General features: G+C 45.0%; 1 protein-coding gene across 2 annotated transcripts in view; it reads right to left on the bottom strand.

Annotated features, from left to right (window-relative positions):
- Nucleotides 1-3631: 3631 nt before the first annotated feature.
- The window catches only part of LOC129851373 (dystroglycan 1-like), a 109917-nt gene continuing 87765 nt past the window's right edge, over nt 3632-25783 (bottom strand). For both annotated transcript variants that reach the window (XM_055917876.1, XM_055917877.1), the window contains exon 3: nt 3632-12479. In XM_055917876.1, coding sequence (XP_055773851.1) covers nt 10191-12479 — 2289 coding nt within the window. In that variant the 3' untranslated portion in view covers nt 3632-10190. The remainder of the gene's footprint in view (nt 12480-25783) is intronic.

Genomic DNA, 25783 nt, shown 5'->3' with positions numbered 1-25783 from the left:
TGATAGGGGACCACTCCAAAGGTATAGAACAGTGCTGATAGGGGACCACTCAAAGGGTATAGAATAGTGTTGATAGGGGACCACTCCATGGGTATAGAATAGTGTTGATCAGGGACCACTCCACGGGTATAGAATAGTGTTGATCAGGGACCACTCCATGGGTATAGAATAGTGTTGATCGGGGACCACTCCAAGGGTAAAGCATAGTGTTGATAGGGGACAACTCAAAGGGTATAGCATAGTGTTGATAGGGGACCACTCCATGGGTGTAGAATAGTGCTGATAGGGGACCACTCCATGGGTATAGAATAGTGTTGATAGGGGACCACTCCATGGTATAGAATTGTGCTGATAGGGGACCACTCCATGGGTATAGCATAGTGTTGATAGCGGACCACTCCATGGTATAGAATATTGTTGATAGGGGACCACTCCATGGGTATAGAATAGTGTTGATCGGGACCCCCTCCAAGGGTATAGGCTAGTGTTGATCAGGGACCACTCCAAGGGTATAGAATAGTGCTGATAGGGGACCACTCCATGGGTATAGAATAGTGTTGATAGGGGACCACTCCAAGGGAATAGAATAGTGTTGATAGGGGACCACTCCATGGGTCTGGAATAGTGTTGATAGGGGACCACTCCAAGGGTATAGAATAGTGTTGATAGGGGACCACTCCAAGGGAATAGAATAGTGTTGATAGGGGCCACTCCAAGGGTATAGAATATTGTTGATAGGGGACCACTCCAATGGTATAGAATAGTGTTGATAGGGGACCACTCCATGGGTATAGAATAGTGTTGATAGGGGACCACTCCAAGGGAATAGAATAGTATTGATAGGGGACCACTCCATGGGTATAGAATAGTGCTGATAGGGGACCACTCCATGAGTATAGACTAGTGTTGATAGGGGACCACTCCATGAGTATAGACTAGTGTTGATCAGGGACCACTCCAAGGGTATAGAATAGTGCTGATCGGGGACCACTCCATGGGTATAGAATAGTGTCGATAGGGGACCACTCCAAGGGTATAGAATAGTGTTGATAGGGGACCACTCCATGGGTATAGAATAGTGCTGATAGGGGACCACTCCATGAGTATAGACTAGTGTTGATAGAGGACCACTCCAAGGGTATAGAATAGTGTTGATCAGGGACCACTCCAAGAGAATAGAATAGTGTTGATAGGGGACCACTCCAAGGGTATAGAATAGTGTTGATCAGGGACCACTCCAAGAGAATAGAATAGTGTTGATAGGGGACCACTCCAAGAGAATAGAATAGTGTTGATAGGGGCCACTCCAAGGGTATAGAATATTGTTGATAGGGGACCACTCCAATGGTATAGAATAGTGTTGATAGGAGACCACTCCATGGGTATAGAATAGTGTTGATAGGGGACCACTCCAAGGGAATAGAATAGTGTTGATAGGGGACCACTCCATGGTTATAGAATAGTGCTGATAGGGGACCACTCCATGAGTATAGACTAGTGTTGATAGGGGACCACTCCATGAGTATAGACTAGTGTTGATCAGGGACCACTCCAAGGGTATAGAATAGTGCTGATCGGGGACCACTCCATGGGTATAGAATAGTGTCGATAGGGGACCACTCCAAGGGTATAGAATAGTGTTGATAGGGGACCACTCCATGGGTATAGAATAGTGTTGATAGGGGACCACTCCATGGGTATAGAATAGTGCTGATAGGGGACCACTCCATGGGTATAGAATATTGTTGATAGAGGACCACTCCAAGGGTATAGAATAGTGTTTATAGGGGACCACTCCATGGGTATAGAATAGTGTTGATAGGGGACCACTCCCAGGGTATAGAATAGTGTTGATAGGGGACCACTCCATGGGTATAGAATAGTGCTGATAGGTGACCACTCCAAGGGTATAGAATAGTGTTGATAGGGGACCACTCCATGGGTATAGAATAGTGTTGATAGGGGACCACTCCAAGGGTATAGAATAGTGTTGATAGGGGACCACTCCAAGGGTATAGAATAGTGTTGATCAGGGACCACTCCATGGGTATAGAATAGTGTTGATAGGGGACCACTCCAAGGGTATAAAATAGTGTTGATAGGGGACCACTCCAAGGGTATAGAATAGTGCTGATCGGGGACCACTCCATGGGTATAGAATAGTGTTGATAGGGGACCACTCCAAGGGTATAGAATAGTGTTGATAGGGGACCACTCCATGGGTATAGAATAGTGTTGATAGGGGACCACTCCATGGGTATAGAATAGTGTTGATAGGGGACCACTCCAAGGGTATAGAATAGTGTTGATAGGGGACCACTCCATGGGTATAGAATAGTGTTGATAGGGGACCACTACAAGGGTATAAAATAGTGTTGATAGGGGACCACTCCATGGGATTAGAATAGTGCTGATAGGGGACCACTCCAAGGGTATAGAATAGTGTTGATAGGGGACCACTCCAAGGGTATAGAATAGTGTTGATCAGGGACCACTCTATGGGTATAGAATAGTGCTGATAGGGGACCACTCTATGGGTATAGAATAGTGTTGATAGGCGACCACTCCAAGGGTATAGCATAGTGTTGATAGGGGACCACTCCATGGGTATAGAATAGTGCTGATAGGGGCCACTCCAAGGTTATAGAATAGTGTTGATAGGGGACCACTCCATGGGTATAGAATAGTGTTGATAGGGGACCACTCCATGGGTATAGAATAGTGTTGATAGGGGACCACTCCATGGGTATAGAATAGTGTTGATAGGGGACCACTCCATGGGTATAGAATAGTGTTGATAGGGGACCACTCCATGGGTATAGAATAGTGTTGATAGGGGACCACTCCATGGGTATAGAATAGTGTTGATAGGGGACCACTCCACGGGTATAGAATAGTGTTGATAGGGGACCACTCCATGGGTATAGAATAGTGTTGATAGGGGACCACTCCACGGGTATAGATCAAACAGCATTGCTAAAACATAAACATTATTCTATGCTGCTAGACAATGTTGTCAAACAGTCAAAATCAATGTCAAAGTTTACCATCCGTTATTGAACGTTTATCATTAATATTTTAGTGCTTCTACACCTGCATTGCTTGCTGTTTGGGGTTTTAGGCTGGGTTTCTGTACAGCACTTTGAGATATCAGCTGATGTGCGAAGGGCTATATAAATACATTCGATTGATTGAAATTCGATTGACTAACATTTTATCAGTATTCACCTTCCTTCATTTGAAAAGACACCGTCATCGTCCCCACACAAACCTCTCTGCAATGTCACAGCTACAGAAAAAAACCCACGTGTTTCTTAAACCCATATAAAGTAGCTTGAGGGATATATGTGACGAAAAAGAAACAACAAATGCTGCTCTTACACAGCGTCTTTGGGTTCGATATAGGTGTAAGTTCATTGAAAGCTACGCAGATCACAATAGAACTGCTTTCTGCTATCACAAGGATACTGGACAGATAGCGTTGAGTACGACACGCTTCTCGTTGCAGCCGATATACATTTTTAGTTGTTGTTGAGCTTTCTGGTACAAATGAAATACATGTCCGTCAAGGATGAAACACGCCCATTGGTTCAAGACCAAACAAGCCAATAAGAGAAGGTCACAATAACAGTTGGGTGAAAACAGTTTTTTTTTTTTTTTTTTTTTAATACAAGATTTCAACATACAGTGTCTAGTGGCATAAATAAAACAATGTTATTAAAACACAGGAGAAGAAAAATGCATTTTTCACCATGCATTGTTTACTCAAGCATTCATACGTGTGTACGGCCCTCTTCTCTTGGTCGTAAGTTCCCTGTGGTCAAGGACAATAGTCAGGCTTTTCCCGACCGCTCCAGATGGAAAACCTTTTTCCTTCAATATGCATTTTCTCAGTCTTATTTAGCTTCCCTCTATTTCCTCCTTCCTTCTTCCCCATTTACATTTAAGTCATTTAGCAGACGCTCTTATCCAGAGCGACTTACAAATTGGTGCATTCATGGGGTATCATCCCTCTAAATCCTCACTCCTTCCTTCCTCCCCATGGGGTATCATCCCTCTAATTCCTCCCCATGGGGTATCATCCCTCTAATTCCTCCCCATGGGGTATCATCCCTCTAATTCCTCCCCATGGGGTATCATCCTTCTAATTCCTCCCTCCTTCCCCATGGGGTATCATCCCTCTAATTCCTCCCCATGGGGTATCATCCCTCTAATTCCTCCCCATGGGGTATCATCCCTCTAATTCCTCCCCATGGGGTATCATCCCTCTAATTCCTCCCCATGGGGTATCATCCCTCTAATTCCTCCCTCCTTCCCCATGGGGTAGCATCCCTCTAATTCCTCCCTCCTTCCTCCTTCCCCATGGGGTAGCATCCCTCTAAATCCTCCCCATGGGGTATCATCCCTCTAATTCCTCCCCATGGGGTATCATCCCTCTAAATCCTCCCCATGGGGTATCATCCCTCTAATTCCTCCCCATGGGGTATCATCCCTCTAATTCCTCCCCATGGGGTATCATCCCTCTAATTCCTCACTTCTTCCTCCTTCCCCATGGGGTAACATCCCTCTAAATCCTCCCTCCTTCCTCCTTCCCCATGGGGTAGCATCCCTCTAAATCCTCACCATGGGGTATCATCCCTCTAAATCCTCCCCATGGGGTATCATCCCTCTAATTCCTCCCCATGGGGTATCATCCCTCTAATTCCTCACTTCTTCCCCATGGGGTATCATCCCTCTAATTCCTCACTTCTTCCCCATGGGGTATCATCCCTCTAATTCCTCACTTCTTCCCCATGGGGTATCATCCCTCTAATTCCTCCCCATGGGGTATCATCCCTCTAATTCCTCCCCATGGGGTATCATCCCTCTAATTCCTCCCTTCTTCCCCATGGGGTATCATCCCTCTAATTCCTCCCCATGGGGTATCATCCCTCTAATTCCTCCCCATGGGGTATCATCCCTCTAATTCCTCCCTCCTTCCCCATGGGGTAGCATCCCTCTAATTCCTCCCTCCTTCCCCATGGGGTATCATCCCTCTAATTCCTCACTCCTTCCTTCTTCCCCATGGGGTAGCATCCCTCTAATTCCTCCCCATGGGGTATCATCCCTCTAATTCCTCCCTCCTTCCCCATGGGGTATCATCCCTCTAATTCCTCCCCATGGGGTATCATCCCTCTAATTCCTCCCTCCTTCCCCATGGGGTATCATCCCTCTAATTCCTCCCCATGGGGTATCATCCCTCTAATTCCTCCATCCTTCCCCATGGGGTAGCATCCCTCTAAATCCTCCCCATGGGGTATCATCCCTCTAATTCCTCCCTCCTTCCTCCTTCCCCATGGGGTAACATCCCTCTAAATCCTCCCTCCTTCCTCCTTCCCCATGGGGTAGCATCCCTCTAAATCCTCCCCATGGGGTATCATCCCTCTAAATCCTCCCCATGGGGTATCATCCCTCTAATTCCTCCCCATGGGGTATCATCCCTCTAATTCCTCCCCATGGGGTATCATCCCTCTAATTCCTCCCTCCTTCCCCATGGGGTATCATCCCTCTAATTCCTCACTCCTTCCTTCTTCCCCATGGGGTGGCTTACAGAGAGGCTAGCTCTTTGTCATGTGTTTTAGCATGTCAATTGAACGTCTGTCTGATACGTGGCAATGTGTTAAGACAAGCCAAAATAACTTTTCACTGCGCTGTACTTTGGCAACCATTTTGTTTACGAACCAGAGGAGTCCCATTTTTATTGGGAAGGCGGTGGGGGTGGAAACAGGTATTTCAAGTAACAAAATGACAAAAATGAAGGACAAACAGTGTATAATGTCCCCCTGAAACCATTATGATAACCATATTATTCTTGTAATTCTTATAATCATCACTATCACTATTGTTACTATCATCATTATTCCAATTGTAAGTACCAATTCACTCATGAATGTAAAAACTAAATGAAGAAAACATTCTCTATAGCAAACAAAATAATATAGTAAAATATGCACCTTGTCAGGGCGTAGGAGGCCTTCAGTCAGTCCTGCTCGCTGCATATGAAGAAATTCATTTCTAAGGCTGATTTGATTTGACACACACACACACCAATCTCTACATTTCAAATGGGCAAAAAAAAGAAGGAAATCTAATGAAAGAAAATGAACAACACAGAAAAGCTAATGCGATGGAGGGCACTCGTCCTTCGGCTTAAACAAAACGTAAAGTTTGACACGCCTTAACGTGTATCTTTCAGGACAGCTATCGTGTCCTAAATGAAAAGAATAATGTTTTTTTTTTGTGGATTCCATATCTTTTGCAATACCGTTGCTGATATCTGAACTGTAATGCAACTGAAATGTAACTGAAATGTAGCCAACAGATATGATATTCTGTCAACAAGGCATTTGAACCAGTTACCGACTGCGATTACATTTTTTAATTTTTTTTTTGCATCGTTGGTTTCTTCTCCGTTAAGCTTTGCACAATCTGAACATCATCATCTCCTCTTAATTTGAGTCAAACGGGATTAAAACCCGAATTTGAGAAACACACGTCACTAACACTTTCACTTATGGACATGTACGGGTTTTAACACAACATGTGTGCTTGAGTGTGTGTCACACGTGCTTATCTTAAGTTAGGATTTGACTCAGTGTAACTAAGGCCGATTCTTTTGCTAGCCTAACGAATGAATGGAACTTAATGCTGAAATGACTACGCCACTAAAAAATATATATAAACCAAAAAAACGTCCTTGTACTATCTACTTACCTATTGTTCTATAAATCTCACTCAAACGTGGGGACAAAATCTTTGTCGATCTCAGTAACTGTCATATGTAACTATATATTTATTATTTGACTAACTAACAACCCTATTGGGATAAACCATCTAGGACACCTACTGCAGCTTGTTCCTCGTCAGAAATCAAAATAGCTGAAGTGATGACATGATCTGTGGACGCGGGGGGGGGTCAGCAAGTTATTTTACATATAACTCATAAACCTAATCTGTATTTCATGGCGGTGAGTCTGATGGAAACATTGAACTGAATGGAGATCTACCAACATGTTTTTTTGAACGGTTCCAGGTTCCACGTCAAAAATGTGTCATCTAGTCAAGATGAATAATACCAGTTTTAGTTCAAGGAGACAGAATTATGAACCAGTTACTGTGACAGGAATCAAGAGGTGTCAAAATGGCTGACGTGATTAGATAGATGGATAACACGTCTTAATGAAACCTCTATGGACGTAGCCATATTGTCTCATCAATATGGGGAAGCATTAGAAAACCAATTATAACCCAAACTCATCCATAAAAAATACATCTCTATATTATAATGTACGGCAACATACCAAGCAAGATATACCATCATAATCCACTCTGTTATATATATATAAATATAGATGATTCATTCATTCGAAATACTATTGGGACTTGTTGGATTAGAATTTCAAACGTGTGAAGAAGTATTATCTGGATATAGATAGACGGAGGTCGGCTTCCATAATAAATGGACACTCAAAAAGCAACACTTGGTTTCTGACAAAAACAAACTATGTAGGTACATCGTCATCATTATGCGTGCACATCATCATCATCATCATTATGCGTGTACATCATCATCATCATCATTATGCGTGTACATCATCATCATCATCATCATTATGCGTGTACATCATCATCATCATTATGCGTGCGCATCATCATCATTATGCGTGTAGTACATCATCACTCATCTAACCTGCATTGACCACTCACCACCACCACCAGGGAGCACCTTACATTATTGCAAAGGGTCACTTTCAAAGTCGTCAGTGAAGAAGAATTTGAACATGAAATAAAACAGGTCATTCCGACTGTATAACAGGAGGTGCATTTCAATTCGACAATATGGCAAAACATGTAAAATAATCCCTTGAAATAGGTGACCAATGAGAAAAGGTATATAATAAGGAATCAATTCTCTACTCTAATATTTTACAAATTGCAGTACACTATTCATGTATTTATAGATTTTTTTTTAAAACAATTTGATGCTGTATCAAAAACGGTGTAAAAAATTAGATAGAGATTTTATTAACCATTTTTTTATGTGTTTTCTGGTAATCTTGTAATTGGGATATTCCCATTTCTTTCTTTCTCTCCCTCTAACTCTCCTACCCTCCTCTCAACAATGACATTTGAGTTGTGAATACATGCTGTATCCCTTTCAGGACATTCTCAATCACTCTCAACAGCCCTAAACTGTATGCTGTGAAAACAAGAGCATCATCACTACATAAAAAAATAATGACCCCCTTGTCTAAAATAAACTGCAGGAGGCTTTTTTCCACATCTGATTTACACAAAACGTTTTTTTTTGGACTAAAAATACACACAGGCCGATCCATCGTTATTTACAGAAGACACTTGTCGCATCACCATAAAGGCAAAATGGCATTCAAATTGTCAATGTTATGACCATATTCGGATTATGATACTCATTTTAACCCATTTTAAACAAGAATAGTAAAAAAGGGGCATTGTATTGTGTTATTTTTCTCTCTTGAATGATTTTGGGTGGCTTTGGGAAACTCAGGCAAAGTAAAAACAAGAGATCTAATAATAATAACCAGGCCAGGGTACCCATCTTGTAATAACCAGGCCAGGGTACCCATCTGGTAATAACCCGGCCAGGCTAACCATCTGGTAATAACCAGGCCAGGGTACCCATCTGGTAATAACCAGGCCAGGCTAACCATCTGGTAATAACCAGGCCAGGCTAACCATCTGGTAATAACCAGGCCAGGGTAACCATCTGGTAATAACCAGGCCAGGGTAACCATCTGGTAATAACCAGGCCAGGGTAACCATCTGGTAATAACCAGGCCAGGCTAACCATCTGGTAATAACCAGGCCAGGGTAACCATCTGGTAATAACCAGGCCAGGGTAACCATCTGGTAATAACCAGGCCAGGGTACCCATCTGGTAATAACCAGGCCAGGGTAACCATCTGGTAATAACAAGGCCAGGGTACCCATCTGGTAATAACCAGGCCAGGGTAACCATCTGGTAATAACCAGGCCAGGGTAACCATCTGGTAATAACCAGGCCAGGGTAACCATCTGGTAATAACAAGGCCAGGGCAACCATCTGGTTGTCATTGCCTTCCATGTTAACGTTCATTAACCCTGACTAGGCCTACCTACTAAGTGTACCGTTCCTTTCTGATCGGGAGAAAATGAGATCCTGCAGGCTATTTCAGTCAGGAGATCTGCTCCACCGCCACCAAAACAATCCTATCTATCTATCTATCTATCTATCTATCTATCTATCTATCTATCTATCTATCTATCTATCTATCTATCTATCTATCTATCTATCTATCTATCTATCTATCTATCTATCTATCTATCTATCTAATCTAATCTAACCTTAAAAGATATAAGTTTAGAAAAAAATAAAACAAAATATTTATTTTTTTATACTAATTTCTAATTATTCTTTTAGGCTACCTTTGTTATGCTCATCTTGACGAGACATTGTGTAAATAAGGGTAAAAATATACAATTAGTGTTAAAAGGCAAACCTTATTGAATCCAAACAGCCACCTCCACATCGATCAGCCATTGTGTTCAGCTGTCTGCAGGGTTGTCCCAGATCAACATGATTATGTTGTGTTTGTTTTCATTCATTGAACTCTCTATCTCATCATTAAAAACCTTTTTGCCCGCAGTGTGTTTGTTTATCGTCCTCTTGTATTATTCAAGATAAAAGAAGATTTAAAAAGGCAAGTAGTTTGATCTTAAAGTCAAGTCAAAAAACAGAAGAAAACCAGAACCAAAGACACAAAATTAAACAAAAAGGCCATTTAGTTTCAAATAGAGAAAAAGTTGCTGGGACAGGAGGGGGTGTGTCTTCTCAATCTAGCTGTTCAGCTGTAGCCAATGAGACGACGAGAGACTGAATAGTGTCATTGTTGTGGCTACTGTTGCCGAGGCTACCACCTAGTTCTCCCTCCCTCCCATTGTTCAACCTTAACTCAGCCTTGATCAGATCAGCACAAAACCCTCCCAACCCAAAATGTCCAAAGTTCATTACCACTTTGCAGAGCCTCTACCCTCCTCCTCCCACCCCTTACTCCCAAACAGACAACACTGGTGTGAGACGGTTACAAGTCCCCCCTGCTTCCCCTCTCCTCCTCTGGAGGAGCCAGCTAACCTTAGGGTGGCACGTAAGGTGGTGGGGATCTGTAGGGGGTCATGTTCTTTGGACGAGATCCTTTACCTTCCATGGGGACAGTGAAAGGGGGTGGAGGCTGGTAGGGAGGGGCATTGGGATCCTCATCCCTCAGAGCTGTGTACTCCCCCAGAAGGTCCTGGTTCAGGGGGGTGGTCTCTGGACTGGCCATGTTGGGGTACTCTGGCGGAGGCAGTGGGGGTTTCTCCTCCTGCAGGATGAGGGGCATGGAGGAGGACGGAGGGGGCTTGGAGTCGTCAAGCTCGTCTGCAAAGATTATGGGCACCCCCTTCTTAATGAAGGTAGCCTGGTCCTCGATGGTCAGCTTGCCCTTGCGCTTCTTACGGTAGCAGATCATGGCGATGATGCCGGCGATCAGCAATATGGCTGCCACCACCACTGCAGGGATGACCGTGTGGAGGTAGACGTCGTCCGTGCTCTGGCGTCCGGCGCCGAGCGTCGGGGTGACGGCCGGGGGTATAGGAATGGTGATTTCACTTGGCGGCACGAACATGTAGTTCCGGCAGGCACCCGTTCCTTTGATCTTGATGTCGATGGGTTTGAATTCAGGTTCCATGGTGGAGATGAATGTCTGGGAGGGCCTTCCCTGGGCGTCAGAGATCCTCCTGGACATGGTCTGGATCTGCTCCTTGGGACAGGGGTTCTGTTGAAGGCTGTTGTTGGTCCACGCCACCATGATGGATCCCTTGGTGATGTTCCTCAGGGTGACTGTGCTGCTGTTGCGGTCCCCGAAAGAGTATGCCAGTTTCTTGATGAGCAAAATCTTCTTGTGGATGTCGTTGGTCACCTGGTGAGGTTCCCCGTGGAAGCGAGCCTGGAACAAAACCGGGGACTTATCGTTGGAAGCCCAGCGGTTCACACGGACCTCAAAGGCGTCGATCGCGTTCAGACCGCCCTTATCGGTGGCCTGCATGAAGTACTCGTGCTTCCCGATGTGGTTCGAGTCAGGTAGACCGTACAGCAGCTGACTTGTGCTATTAAACTGTATCCAGGAATCATCTCCGACCACTTCGTTGTGGTTCATCCTCAATGTCAACCTCAGCTTGTCTGTCGTACCGTCCTCTTTGTCAAAGAAAGTATCGGATGGGATTTTCACTTCAAAATATGTGCCCACGAAGGCATTGACCTGATCGATGGGGTTGCGGAGATCTGGTTTCTCGTTTCTTGGGTCAGGCACGATGGACGAAGGGGTGGTGCGCCTGGCTGGTTTGGCTGTTGTGGTCTTGGGCTCCCTTGGAATCGGAGTAGTCTTCGGTCTCTTTGGTTTCTTGGTTGGCTTTCTGGTGGCGACTGTGGTGGGTGGAGGGAGTGTCGGCGTAGCTTCCACAACGGTATGCCTGGTCATGGTGGGTTCAATGGAGATGGTACTAGTGGACTCCATCACTCTGGTTGGCAGGGGTGCACCCTGAGTAGGAGTGTGGGAATAAGAGTCTCTGACACGGATCGTGGGCTTCATGGGCAAGGGCACAGGCCCTCTCATGGGTGGGGCAGAGCTGTCTGTGGGGGCAGCAATGGCAGGTGACGATAGGGTGGGTACAATGCGAACAGGGGGCTCGACGACAGACGTTGGGGGAAGCAAAGCTAGAACAGGAGTAGGCGTATTGTTGAGCTGGCGCCTCACCCGTTTTGGGATATGAGGCTTCTTGTTGGCGATGTGCCAACCGACGACCGGATATCCCAACTGAGCCGACATAGTGCCCTCTTTAGCCGGCGCCTGGACCCTACTAATATTAGGGACGTTACTCTGGTCCAGGGAACAGCCCAGCTTCCAGGATAACAGGGCTCCGTTCTCCACCACCTTTTTGGCATTTCCTGGTCCGGCCATGAAGGCAGACATATCGAACAATCTGTTGTTGACCACAGGAAGTATCTTCATGTGCTGGAGCGCCACGCCAGAGAACTTCTTCATCTTGCCCAGCAGCTCCACCCTCTGTCTGGAGCTCATTTTGGTCAGGTCGGCATCCAGAATCACTGTGAGCACCGTCACCGGCTCCTCGTTGCCACAGACGAATGGCTGTACCTCGTTGTTGGAGTTGTTGGACGCTGACTGGATGGCTACCTGGATCGGGTCTGTGTCAGCGTGCTCTTCTGGGTGAACCTCGACGGAGAAGATATCCTGGCTGCCGTTGGATGTGGAGACGGAGATATAGTGGACACCCTTGTCCTCCCCCAGTGGTAGACCCTGTAGGATGTTTCTCTTCCAGTCCCAATGCAGCCATGTCGGTAGCGTCTCCTTGCCTGACTCAGTTATCTGGGGAAAAAAACAAAAGATAAAGAGTTGATAAGTCCCTTTTGTTTCAATTAATAATTTAAGATAAAAGAAAAGAAAACAACATGAAAAATAAGTACGTTCACGCCCACAAAATGTTCAACTTCTGTTCTACCTACAGAATGACTGTTTTCTTGATTGTGTAGGTAGTTTATAAATCATTAAAGATGAACTATGCATAAATCACTCTGCCATTTCCTGGTTGCAAAAATTCTAATAGTTTGCCTTATTTCTGTTTACGTGACAAAACAAGCAAGTACAGTGTAGAGAACCATTGTATCATCAAAAACAGTTTTCAGTTGTTTGAAGCTGGTGTACAAAACGGAAAGCAAAAGACAAACATTTAACTTAAGAACGGGAAGCATAGAAATAACACACATGGAACAGATCTACCGCTTCTTAGACTTGCTTTCAATGAGAATGACAGATCTATAACTTGCATTTCTATGTGAATTTGGTCAGTTGCTCCCAAAAGTTTCATATTGCAGCCTTTAATAACAGAGAAGAAAATAACAGGAGATCTTGTTGTGGTTGTATCTTGTGGGTTTATAAATAATAGGAGATCTTGTTATTTTAATCATTATACATTTTGTACAAAGCTGCTACTGGTGATTTTCTTCACACAATTTAAATTGTTTCTATTAGATTAGTGCAAAAATATGTTTCTCGATAAGGTTAAAGGTGAAATATAGTGAACAATTCACAATATACAATTCAATTTTAAAGTACATCTAGCCGCTGGAGAGCACCCTTGCTTGCCGATCTATACATTTAATTGATCATGTGTACATTACGTCTCCGTAATCGAGCATGGGTAGGATGGTCATCTGAATCAGGGTTAGTTTGGCAGCTGAGGTGAAAGAGGAGCGATTATGATAGAGGAAACCAAGTCAAGATTTAACCTTAGTTTGCAGCTTTGATATGTGCTGAGAGAAGGACAGTGTAGCGTCTAGCCATACTTCCAAGTACTTGTATGAGGTGACTACCTCAAGCTCTAAACCCTCAGAGGTAGTAATCACACCGGTGGGGAGAGGGGCATTCTTCTTACCAAATCACATGACCTTTGTTTTGGAGGTTTTCAGAAGAGAAATCTTGTTGGACACTAAGAAAGCTTATTTGTAGATCGTTTAACACACAATCCGGGGAGGGGCCAGCTGAGTATAATACTGTATCATCTGCATATAAATGGATGTGAGAGCTTCCTACTGCCTGAGCTATGTTGTTGCTGTAAATTGAGAAGAGTGTGGGGCCTAGGATCGAGTCTTGGGGTACTCCATTGGTGACAGGCAGTGTCTGAGACAACAGCTGTTCTGACTTTATACACTGCACTCTCGGAGGTAGTTAGCAAACCAGGCCAAAGACCCCTCAGAGACACCAATACTACTTAGCCGGCCCACAAGAATGGAATGGTCTACCGTATCAAAAGCTTTGGCCAAGTCAATAAAAATAGCAGCACAACATTGCTTAGAATCAAGGGCAATGGGGACATCATTGAGGACCTTTAAGGTTGCAGCGACACATCCATAACCTGACCGGAAACCAGATTCCATACCCGGGAGAGTACTATAGACATCAAGAAAGCCAGTCAGTTGATTATTGACAAGTTTTTCTAACACTTTTGATAAACAGGGCAAATAGAAATTGGCCTATAACAGTTAAGATCGACTTGATTGCCCCCTTTGAATAAAGGACACACCGTGGCTGCCTTCCAAGCAATGGGAACCTCCCCAGAAAGGAGAGACAGGTTAAACAGGTCAGAGATAGGCTTGGTGATGATAGGGACAACAACCTTAAAGAAGAAAGGGTCTAAACCATCTGACCCAGATGTTTTTTTCTGGTTAAGTTTAAGGAGCTCTTTTAGGACCTCGGACTCAGTTACTGCCTGCAGGGAGAAACTTTGTTGCCGGGCAGGGGAAAAAGAGGGAGGAGCATCGGGGTTAGACGCATTAGAAGGAGTGGGAGGTGAGGAAATGTTGGACGGGCAAGGAGGCATGGCTGAGTCAAATAGGAATCCTGACTTAATGAAGTGGTGATTAAAGAGCTCAGGCATGTGCTTCTTGTCAGTAACAACCACATCATCAACATTAAGGGACATGGACAGCTGTGAGGAGGAGGGTTTATTCTCCAGGCGTTTAAACGTTTTCCAGAACTTCCTGGGTGAGACACACAGAGAGAGAACTGCTCCTTAAAGTAACTAACTTTGGCCTTCCGGATAGCCTGAGTGTAACGACTCCCCTTCCTGTTCGGGTGGCGCTCGGCGGTCATCGTCACCGGCCCACTAGCTGCTACTGACTTTTCCTCCCCCTCCCTTTTTGTTTAGTGGTTACACCTGTTTGTAGTTAGGGTGATTAGCGGGGCTTTATTACCCAGCAGCCCGGCCTGCTGGGTGTGCGGGATTGTTTGTGTGTACAGGTTGTACATTCTTGTGTGTCTCGGTTCGTGTACGTTGTGTCTTGTGATTGTTCGTGTTCTCATTTTATTTTGTGGTGGAGCATTTACCTTTAGAGTAGCGTCGTGTTTTCACCCGTGTTGGGGAATTAAATTGGAACGCTACTCTGAACTCTCTGTCTCCTGCTTCTGACTCCTTCATCCACTACACCCCGGGCATTACACAGAGTGCACTTAATTCTCATTTGCCTGAACGAGAGCCAGTCAGCCTGAGTATGCGTGTGACGATCTTTCGCAAAATGCAATTCTTGAGGTGGAGTAACTCTACAAGATCACAGTCGAACCAGGGACTGAACTTGTTTTTATTTCTCATTTTCTTTATGGGGGCATGTTTGTTAACAATACCACAGAAAATATTAAAAAATAAGGTCCAAGCGTCTTCAACAGAGGGGATCAAGTTTACAGAGGACAGGTCATGAAGGAAGGCTTGCTCATTAAAGTTTTTTCGCAAGCGTCTATGACAAATCAGGACAGGTCGTTTCACTGAGCAGCCATTACGAACATAGGCTGTAAAACAGTGATCACTAAGATCATTACAGAAAACAACAGACTAATACCTATCATGATTATTTGTGATGATAGTATCAAGGAGAGTAGCCTTTTCTGGGTGTTTGGAGTCATACCTTGTGTGATTGGTATTAATCTGAGAAAGATTGAGGGAGTCCCATTGCTTTAGTACTTGGTCAGGTGGCTTAAGCATGTCCCAGTTCAGGTCACCTAGCAGGACAAAGTCAGATTGTAAGGGGCCAGGAGTGAGCTTAGGGCAGGTATGATACAGGCCGGTGCTGATGGTGGACGACAACATCCAGCAACAGTCAACAAAGAGCTATTTGAAAGTTTAATGCTTAAAACCTGCAAATCAAATTGTTTGGGGACAGGCTTGGTGGAGATAACCGAGCCCTGAAGGTGTTCCTTGGTAAAGATTGCCACTCCACCACCTTTGGAAGATCTGTCTTGCCCGAAAAAAGGTTATAACCAGAAACCAGAAAGACTAATATCGGTGTTCAGAACACTTTCTTAACCACATCTCAGTAACGACCAACACATCTAGATTGGAGCTGTGAACCCACACTTTCAAATGAGCTAATACGTTTCTTGTGTTAACGTGCAGAAAACCCAGGCTTTTATGAGAGCAGAAATCAGTGAAGCAGATATCAGAGTACAAGTCAGAATTGGGGCTAGCAACAGTCGATGGTCCAGGGTGTAGATGCACATTTCCAGATATCATCAGCAGTAATACAATCAAGGCACGGCAGAGGACAGGGAGAGTTCTGCAGTACTGATTTCAAATCAAATCAAATGTTATTTAGTCACATGCGCCGAATACAACAGGTGTAGACCTTACAGTGAACTGCTTACTTATTTGACATTTGAATGTGCAATAGATGACAACAAGATCATATAATACAGCAATTTCATAAGGTAACATGAATACAAAGCCGGCCAGTGATGGGTAGAATAGGATGGGAGGCCAAAAGTCTGTGTAACCAATAGAGAGTCAGAGTCCTGAGTGTGGGAACAAACAGTCTGTCTCACGGTTGGGTAAACAAGAAAGTTCATAGTACAACAAAGCACACAGGAGTCGTGAGGCAAAATAGCATTAAGCGCAAGAGAAAAATATAACGACTTGGTGCTAGCCATTGTAAGTTCAGAGTCATTCGTCCCAACAGTGCGTGTGTGCTAGAGGTGAGTGAAACCTCGGGAAAGAGGGGGGAGTGTGGCGGGGGTACCTGTACCAAACAGGGGGAGACAACCAGGGCAGACGGTGAACAGATCGCCAGGTGGAATCTAAGCAGCAGTGCAGTAGGCAACGGGAGTAGGTCTCACACACACTGGAGAAAAGCTTTTTTTCGGGAGGCAGATTCCTTGTAGAAAATCCCAGCGAGCTAGCTAACGTAGCTAGGAAGTCTCTGTCCACCCGGTCTTTCAACGTGGAAAAGGATGTCGTTAGCTAGCTATATCTCTTCAGATTTAGCGGAGGGTCCTTTACGACATCCAAACAAAATTGTCCTGTGGCTGTTGTAATTTGGGGATTGCGAGGAGGATATCTGATGTGATCAAAGCAACAATATCGTTTCTTATCGAGGTAATTTACAATAGAAGTGTCCTGGCTGCATATCATTTAAAAAAAGAGATGATTCCAAGGGGTATTGTATTGTAATGACCTCTGCACAGAGGGAGGGGGCTTCAAAGGCCTCTGAATTTGGGTGGGAGGGCTGGGAAACTCTCCTGCCATTGTTGGGCTCAACGGCTTTAACACCTCTCACGTCACACGTCGGTGCTAATTGAAGTTGCAGCTGGATCTGTTCAGTCCTAGCAAGCTTGGTAGCCTTACCTTAGCATTCAGTCCTTATAAAGTACAATATATCATTGCAATTTATTTATCTTCTTTGCATTAAATGTGGCTTCAGACTAAACATTACTTACTCAGTTCCAGGTTGGATGGTGTTTTCAGGTATCTTGTTCCTCTTTTGCTGGTCGTTGGTTTGCCAGAGCATTTGCTGTACAAACCTTGGAAATATACATTTTCGGTAGTAAGAATCCTTCCAGGTAATTTTGTCCAAAATCAGGCTGTAGGTTTGGAGTTTTGATTTGGAGTGAAGGTTACGTTGCAGAGGGTAGTATCCTGTATATGTCCTGGTGACATAGTGTTGTGGAGGGTAGTATCCTGTATATGTCCTGGTGACATAGTGTTGTGGAGGGTAGTATCCTGTATATGTCCTGGTGACATAGTGTTATGGAGTGTAGTATCCTGTATATTTCCTGGTGACATAGTGTTGTGGAGGGTAGTATCCTGTATATGTCCTGGTGACATAGTGTTATGGAGGGTAGTATCCTGTATATGTCCTGGTGACATAGTGTTATGGAGTGTAGTATCCTGTATATTTCCTGGTGACATAGTGTTGTGGAGGGTAGTATCCTGTATATGTCCTGGTGACATAGTGTTATGGAGGGTAGTATCCTGTATATGTCCTGGTGACATAGTGTTATGGAGGGTAGTATCCTGTATATGTCCTGGTGACATAGTGAAGGTTATGTTGTGGAGGGTAGTATCCTGTATATGTCCTGGTGACATAGTGTTGTGGAGGGTAGTATCCTGTATATGTCCTGGTGACATAGTGTTGTGGAGGGTAGTAACCTGTATATGTCCTGGTGACATAGTGTTGTGGAGGGTAGTATCCTGTATATGTCCTGGTGACATAGTGTTGTGGAGGGTAGTATCCTGTATATGTCCTGGTGACATAGTGTTATGGAGGGTAGTATCCTGTATATGTCCTGGTGACATAGTGTTGTGGAGGGTAGTATCCTGTATATGTCCTGGTGACATAGTGTTGTGGAGGGTAGTATCCTGTATATGTCCTGGTGACATAGTGTTATGGAGGGTAGTATCCTGTATATGTCCTGGTGACATAGTGTTGTGGAGGGTAGTATCCTGTATATGTCCTGGTGACATAGTGTTGTGGAGGGTAGTATCCTGTATATGTCCTGGTGACATAGTGAAGGTTATGTTGTGGAGGGTAGTATCCTGTATATGTCCTGGTGACATAGTGAAGGTTATGTTGTGGAGGGTAGTATCCTGTATATGTCCTTGCGGAGAACATTAAATCTATATTTTTTGTAAAAACATGCTGAACGATGCAGGTGGCCTGCAAAGGGTTTTACATTTACTCCTGAGGTGCTGACCTGTTGCACCCGTGACAACCACGGTGATTATTATTATCTGACCCTGCTGGTCATCTATGAACATTTGAACATCTTGGCCAAGTTCTGTTATATTTTCCACCCGGCACAGTAAGAAGAGGACTGGCCACCCCTCATAGTCTGGTTCCTCTCTAGGTTTCTTCCTAGGTTTTGGCCTTTCTAGGGAGTTTTTCCTAACCACCGTGCTTCTACACCTGCATTGCTTGCTGTTTGGGGTTTTAGTGCTGGGTTTCTGTACAGCACTTTGTGACATCAGCTGATGTAAGAATGGATTTATAAATATATTTGATGGATTGATTTCTTCAACATGGGGTTTCTTCAACATGGGGTTTCTTCAACATGGGGTTTCTTCAACATGGGGTTTCTTCAACATGGGGTTTCTTCAACACGGCGTTTCTTCAACACGGGGTTTCTTCAACACGGGGTTTCTTCAACACGGGGTTTCTTCAACACGGGGTTTCTTCAACACGGGGTTTCTTCAACACGGGGTTTCTTCAACACGGGGTTTCTTCAACACGGGGTTTCTTCAACACGGGGTTTCTTCAACACGGGGTTTCTTCAACACGGGGTTTCTTCAACACGGGGTTTCTTCCACATGGGGTTTCTTCAACATGGGGTTTCTTCAACATGGGGTTTCTTCAACACGGGGTTTCTTCAACACGGGGTTTCTTCAACATGGGGTTTCTTCAACATGGGCTTTCTTCAACATGGGGTTTCTTCAACACGGGGTTTCTTCAACACGGGGTTTCTTCCACATGGGGTTTCTTCAACATGGGGTTTCTTCAACATGGGGTTTCTTCAACACGGGGTTTCTTCAACACGGGGTTTCTTCAACATGGGGTTTCTTCAACACGGGGTTTCTTCAACATGGGGTTTCTTCAACATGGGGTTTCTTCCACATGGGGTTTCTTCAACATGGGGTTTCTTCAACACGGGGTTTCTTCCACATGAGGTTTCTTCAACATGGGGTTTCTTCAACATGGGGTTTCTTCAACATGGGGTTTCTTCAACATGGGGTTTCTTCAACATGGGGTTTCTTCAACATGGGGTTTCTTCAACATGGGGTTTCTTCAACATGGGGTTTGTTACATCTTTTTTAAACATGGTCTAATACAGTTCACATAATAACTTAAAACATTCCAAGTGGATGACGGAGAAATACATCACAACAACAAACCACCAATGCGTCCTCTGCTTCTCAACAAGTTCATTTTGCGGCGGATAAATCGTATAGTTGATAAATGATGTAGATACCGGCGCTCCCTAGATGGATCATTAATGGTCTAACCAATACGCAGCCATCACCAGGGGAAGACACGAAACAGCATCTGGGCTTTTTACAGCATTCAGTCCCTCAGCCTCCGTGCTTTTAGAATCCCCCCCCCCCCACCACACACACACACACACACACTTGCATGTAGGCCAGTACATTGGGACACGCAGACAGGCATGTACATAGTACATAGTACGTGAGTATATAGCCACACATGCAGGAGGTGGGCACACACACACACACACACACACACACACACACACACACACACACACACACACACACACACACACACACACACACACACACACACACACACACACACACACTTGCATGTAGGCCAGTACGTTGGAACACGCAGACAGACATGTACGTAAGTACATAGCCACATACGCAGGAGGTGGGCACACACACACACACCATCTTCCCATTAATGCTTCTACACCTCCTACCGTTGCATCAGAGCAGATGTGGCTATTTTGGAGAGAAACTTTAATAACTATGATGATGGGTAATGTGGTGATGAATCAAAAAGCTTCTGGGTGCCATCACTTGAAGATGATGAGATGATGTGTGTGTGTGTGGGTGTGTGTGTGTCCGCGTGTGGGTGTGTGTGCGTGTGTGTGTGTGTCCGCGTGTGTGCGGGTGTGTGTGCGTGTGTTTGTGTGTCCGCGTGTGGGTGTGTGTGCGGGTGTGCGTGTGTGTGTATACGTGCGTGTGTGTGTGTGTCTGCGTGTGGGTGTGTGCGCGGGTGTGTGTGTGCATGTGTGTGTATGCGTGGGTGCGTGTGTGTCCGCGTGTAGGTGTGTGTGTGTGTGTATGCGATGAGTACGCAGCAGTAGGTAGCTGCTCTGGCCCCTTCCTCCCCACCTTAATAGTTAATTAAACCAGGGGGCTGTTAATCTGGCCCTTCCTCCCCACCTTAATAGTTAATTAAACCAGGGGGGCTGTTAATCTGGCCCCTTCCTCCCCACCTTAATAGTTAATTAAACCAGGGAGCTGTTAATCTGGCCCCTTCCTCCCCACCTTAATAGTTAATTAAACCAGGGGGGCTGTTAATCTGGCCCTTCCTCCCCACCTTAATAGTTAATTAAACCAGGGGGGCTGTTAATCTGGCCCCTTCCTCCCCACTTTAATAGTTAATTAAACCAGGGAGCTGTTAATCTGGCCCCTTCCTCCCCACCTTAATAGTTAATTAAACCAGGGAGCTGTTAATCTGGCCCCTTCCTCCCCACCTTAATAGTTAATTAAACCAGGGAGCTGTTAATCTGGCCCCTTCCTCCCCACCTTAATAGTTAATTAAACCAGGGGGGCTGTTAATCTGGCCCCTTCCTCCCCACCTTAATAGTTCATTAAACCAGGGGGGCTGTTAATCTGGCCCCTTCCTCCCCACTTTAATAGTTAATTAAACCAGGGGGGCTGTTAATCTGGCCCCTTCCTCCCCACCTTAATAGTTAATTAAACCAGGGGGCTGTTAATCTGGCCCCTTCCTCCCCACCTTAATAGTTAATTAAACCAGGGAGCTGTTAATCTGGCCCCTTCCTCCCCACCTTAATAGTTAATTAAACCAGGGGGCTGTTAATCTGGCCCTTCCTCCCCACTTTAATAGTTAATTAAACCAGGGGGGCTGTTAATCTGGCCCCTTCCTCCCCACCTTAATAGTTAATTAAACCAGGGGGCTGTTAATCTCATCAAAGACACTAACTCTCCTTTCCCAAATGGCACCTTATTCCCTATGTAGTGCACTACTTCTGACCAGAGAAATAGAAGATAGGGTGCCATTTGTAACGCGTCACTTCCTGTTTGATGAACACTGTTCTGATTTTTGCTCATAGCCCCCCAAACCCGCCGTGACATTCAGGATCTCTGACTATCAGCGTCTCTGACTATCAGCATCTCTGACTATCAGTGTCTCTGACTATCATCACTATCAGCATCTCTGACTATCAGCACTATCAGCATCTCTGACTATCAGCGCTATCAGTGTCTCTGACTATCAGCACTATCAGTGTCTCTGACTATCAGCACTATCAGTGTCTCTGACTATCAGCATCTCTGACTATCAGCGTCTCTGACTATCAGCATCTCTGACTATCAGCACTATCAGCATCTCTGACTATCAGCACTATCAGTGTCTCTGACTATCAGCACTATCAGCATCTCTGACTATCAGCACTATCAGTGTCTCTGACTATCAGCACTATCAGCATCTCTGACTATCAGCATCTCTGACTATCAGCACTATCAGTGTCTCTGACTATCCGCATCTCTGACTATCAGCATCTCTGACTATCAGCACTATCAGTGTCTCTGACTATCAGCACTATCAGCATCTCTGACTATCAGCATCTCTGACTATCAGCACTATCAGTGTCTCTGACTATCCGCATCTCTGACTATCAGCATCTCTGACTATCAGCACTATCAGCGTCTCTGACTATCAGCACTATCAGCGTCTCTGACTATCAGCGTCTCTGACTATCAGCACTATCAGTGTCTCTGACTATCAGCACTATCAGCATCTCTGACTATCAGCACTATCAGCGTCTCTGACTATCAGCACTATCAGTGTCTCTGACTATCAGCACTATCAGCATCTCTGACTATCAGCACTATCAGCGTCTCTGACTATCAGTGTCTCTATCAGCACTATCAGTGTCTCTGACTATCAGCACTATCAGCGTCTCTGAGTATCAGCATCTCTGAGTATCAGCACTATCAGTGTCTCAGACTATCAGTGTCTCTGACTATCAGCGCTATCAGCGTCTCTGACTATCAGAACTATCAGTGTCTCTGACTATCAGAACTATCAGTGTCTCTGACTATCAGCATCTCTGACTATCAGAACTATCAGCGTCTCTGACTATCAGCGTCTCTGACTATCAGCGTCTCTGACTATCAGCACTATCAGTGTCTCTGACTATCAGCGTCTCTGACAATCAGTGTCTCTGACTATCAGCGTCTCTGACTATCAGCGTCTCTGACTATCAGCACTATCAGCGTCTCTGACTATCAGCACTATCAGCGTCTCTGACTATCAGCGTCTCTGACTATCAGCGTCTCTGACTATCAGCACTATCAGTGTCTCTGACTATCAGCGTCTCTGACTATCAGCACTATCAGTGTCTCTGACTATCAGCGTCTCTGACTATCAGCACTATCAGTGTCTCTGACTATCAGTGTCTCTGACTATCAGCGTCTCTGACTATCGGCGTCTCTGACTATCAGCACTATCAGCGTCTCTGACTATCGGCGTCTCTGACTATCAGCACTATTAGCGTCTCTGACTATCAGCATCTCTGACTATCAGCATCTCTGACTATCAGCGTCTCTGACTATCAGCGTCTCTGACTATCAGCGTCTCTGACTATCAGCGTCTCTGACTATCAGTGTCTCTGACTATCAGCACTATCAGTGTCTCTGACTATCAGTGTCTCTGACTATCAGCACTATCAGCGTCTCTGACTATCAGCATCTCTGACTATCAGCATCTCTGACTATCAGCACTATCAGCGTCTCTGACTATCAGCATCTCTGACTATCAGCGCTATCAGTGTATCTGACTATCAGCACTATTAGCGTCTCTGACTATCAGCGTCTCTGACTATCAGCGTCTCTGACTATCAGCACTATCAGCATCTCTGACTATCAGTGTCTCTGACTATCAGCACTATCATTGTCTCTGACTATCAGTGTCTCTGACTATCAGCGTCTCTGACTATCAGCACTATCAGCATCTCTGACTATCAGCGTCTCTGACTATCAGTGTCTCTGACTATCAGTGTCTCTGACTAGCAGCACTATCATTGTCTCTGACTATCAGCGTCTCTGACTATCAGCGTCTTTGACTATCAGCGTCTCTGACAATCAGCGTTTCTGACAATCAGCGTCTCTGACTATCAGTGTCTCTGACTATCAGTGTCTCTGACTATCAGCACTATCAGTGTCTCTGACTATCAGTGTCTTTGACTATCAGTGTCTCTGACTCTCAGTTTCTCTGACTATCAGTGTCTCTGACTATCAGTGTCTCTGACTATCAGCGTCTCTGACTATCAGCGTCTCTGACTATCAGCGTCTCTGACTATCAGTGTCTCTGACTATCAGCACTATCAGCGTCTCTGACTATCAGCGTCTCTGACTATCAGCGTCTTTGACTATCAGTGTCTCTGACTATCAGCGTCTCTGACTATCAGCGTCTCTGACTATCAGTGTCTCTGACTATCAGCACTATCAGCGTCTCTGACTATCAGCGTCTTTGACTATCAGCGTCTCTGACAATCAGCGTTTCTGACTATCAGTGTCTCTGACTATCAGCGTCTCTGACTATCAGCGTCTCTGACTATCAGCACTATCAGTGTCTCTGACTATCAGTGTCTCTGACTATCAGCGTCTCTGACTATCAGCACTATCAGTGTCTCTGACTATCAGTGTCTCTGACTATCAGCACTATCAGTGTCTCTGACTATCAGTGTCTCTGACTATCAGCGTCCCTGACTATCAGTGTCTCTGACTATCAGCACTATCAGCATCTCTGACTATCAGCGTCTCTGACTATCAGCACTATCAGTGTCTCTGACTATCAGTGTCTCTGACTATCAGCGTCTCTGACTATCAGCACTATCAGTGTCTCTGACTATCAGTGTCTCTGACTATCAGCACTATCAGTGTCTCTGACTATCAGTGTCTCTGACTATCAGCGTCTCTGACTATCAGCACTATCAGTGTCTCTGACTATCAGTGTCTCTGACTATCAGCACTATCAGTGTCTCTGACTATCAGTGTCTCTGACTATCAGCGTCTCTGACTATCAGCACTATCAGTGTCTCTGACTATCAGTGTCTCTGACTATCAGCACTATCAGTGTCTCTGACTATCAGTGTCTCTGACTATCAGCGTCTCTGACTATCAGCACTATCAGCGTCTCTGACTATCAGCGTCTCTGACTATCAGCGTCTCTGACTATCAGCGTCTCTGACTATCAGCGTCTTTGACTATCAGTGTCTCTGACTATCAGCACTATCAGTGTCTCTGACTATCAGCGTCTCTGACTATCAGTGTCTCTGACTATCAGCGTCTCTGACTATCAGCGTCTTTGACTATCAGTGTCTCTGACTATCAGTGTCTCTGACTATCAGGACTATCAGCATCTCTGACTATCAGCGTCTCTGACTATCAGTGTCTCTGACTATCAGCGTCTCTGACTATCAGTGTCTCTGACTATCAGGACTATCAGCATCTCTGACTATCAGGACTATCAGCGTCTCTGACTATCAGCGTCTCTGACTATCAGTGTCTCTGACTATCAGGACTATCAGCATCTCTGACTATCAGCACTATCAGTGTCTCTGACTATCAGTGTCTCTGACTATCAGTGTCTCTGACTATCAGCGTCTTTGACTATCAGTGTCTCAGACTATCAGTGTCTCTGACTATCAGCGTTTACACACTGTATGAGCAGAAAAGAGATCTATGATGCGATGGAGGAAAAGGAGGGAGGAACGAAGGGAAGAGAAATTACAAGATGAGTGAGTGGTGTAGAATCAACATCTAAAGTATCGAAGACATTCTGTACTGTTAGTATTAATGATATGCTCTGCCCTAGATATAGGCCTATGTACACCACCGCTAACTAACCATGTCCTCATTTTGACATACATTAGCTAGGCATCATTTGGCTATAATATATTTGACATACAGTATCAGCCTAGGGGAGGAGGAGAGGAGGTGGAGGAGGAGGGAAAGGAGGAGGAGATGTGGATGAGGAGGAGGAAGAGGAGGAGAGGTGGATGAGATGTAGAGGAGAGGAGGAAGATGGGAAGGAGAGGAAGAAGAGAGGAGGAAGAGAGGAGGATAAGGAGAGATG

Source organism: Salvelinus fontinalis, chromosome 3 (genome assembly GCF_029448725.1).
Source record: "Salvelinus fontinalis isolate EN_2023a chromosome 3, ASM2944872v1, whole genome shotgun sequence".
Taxonomy (NCBI): domain Eukaryota; kingdom Metazoa; phylum Chordata; class Actinopteri; order Salmoniformes; family Salmonidae; genus Salvelinus; species Salvelinus fontinalis.
Note: the sequence above shows the minus strand (reverse complement) of the source record. Positions and strands in the feature narration are given on the sequence as shown.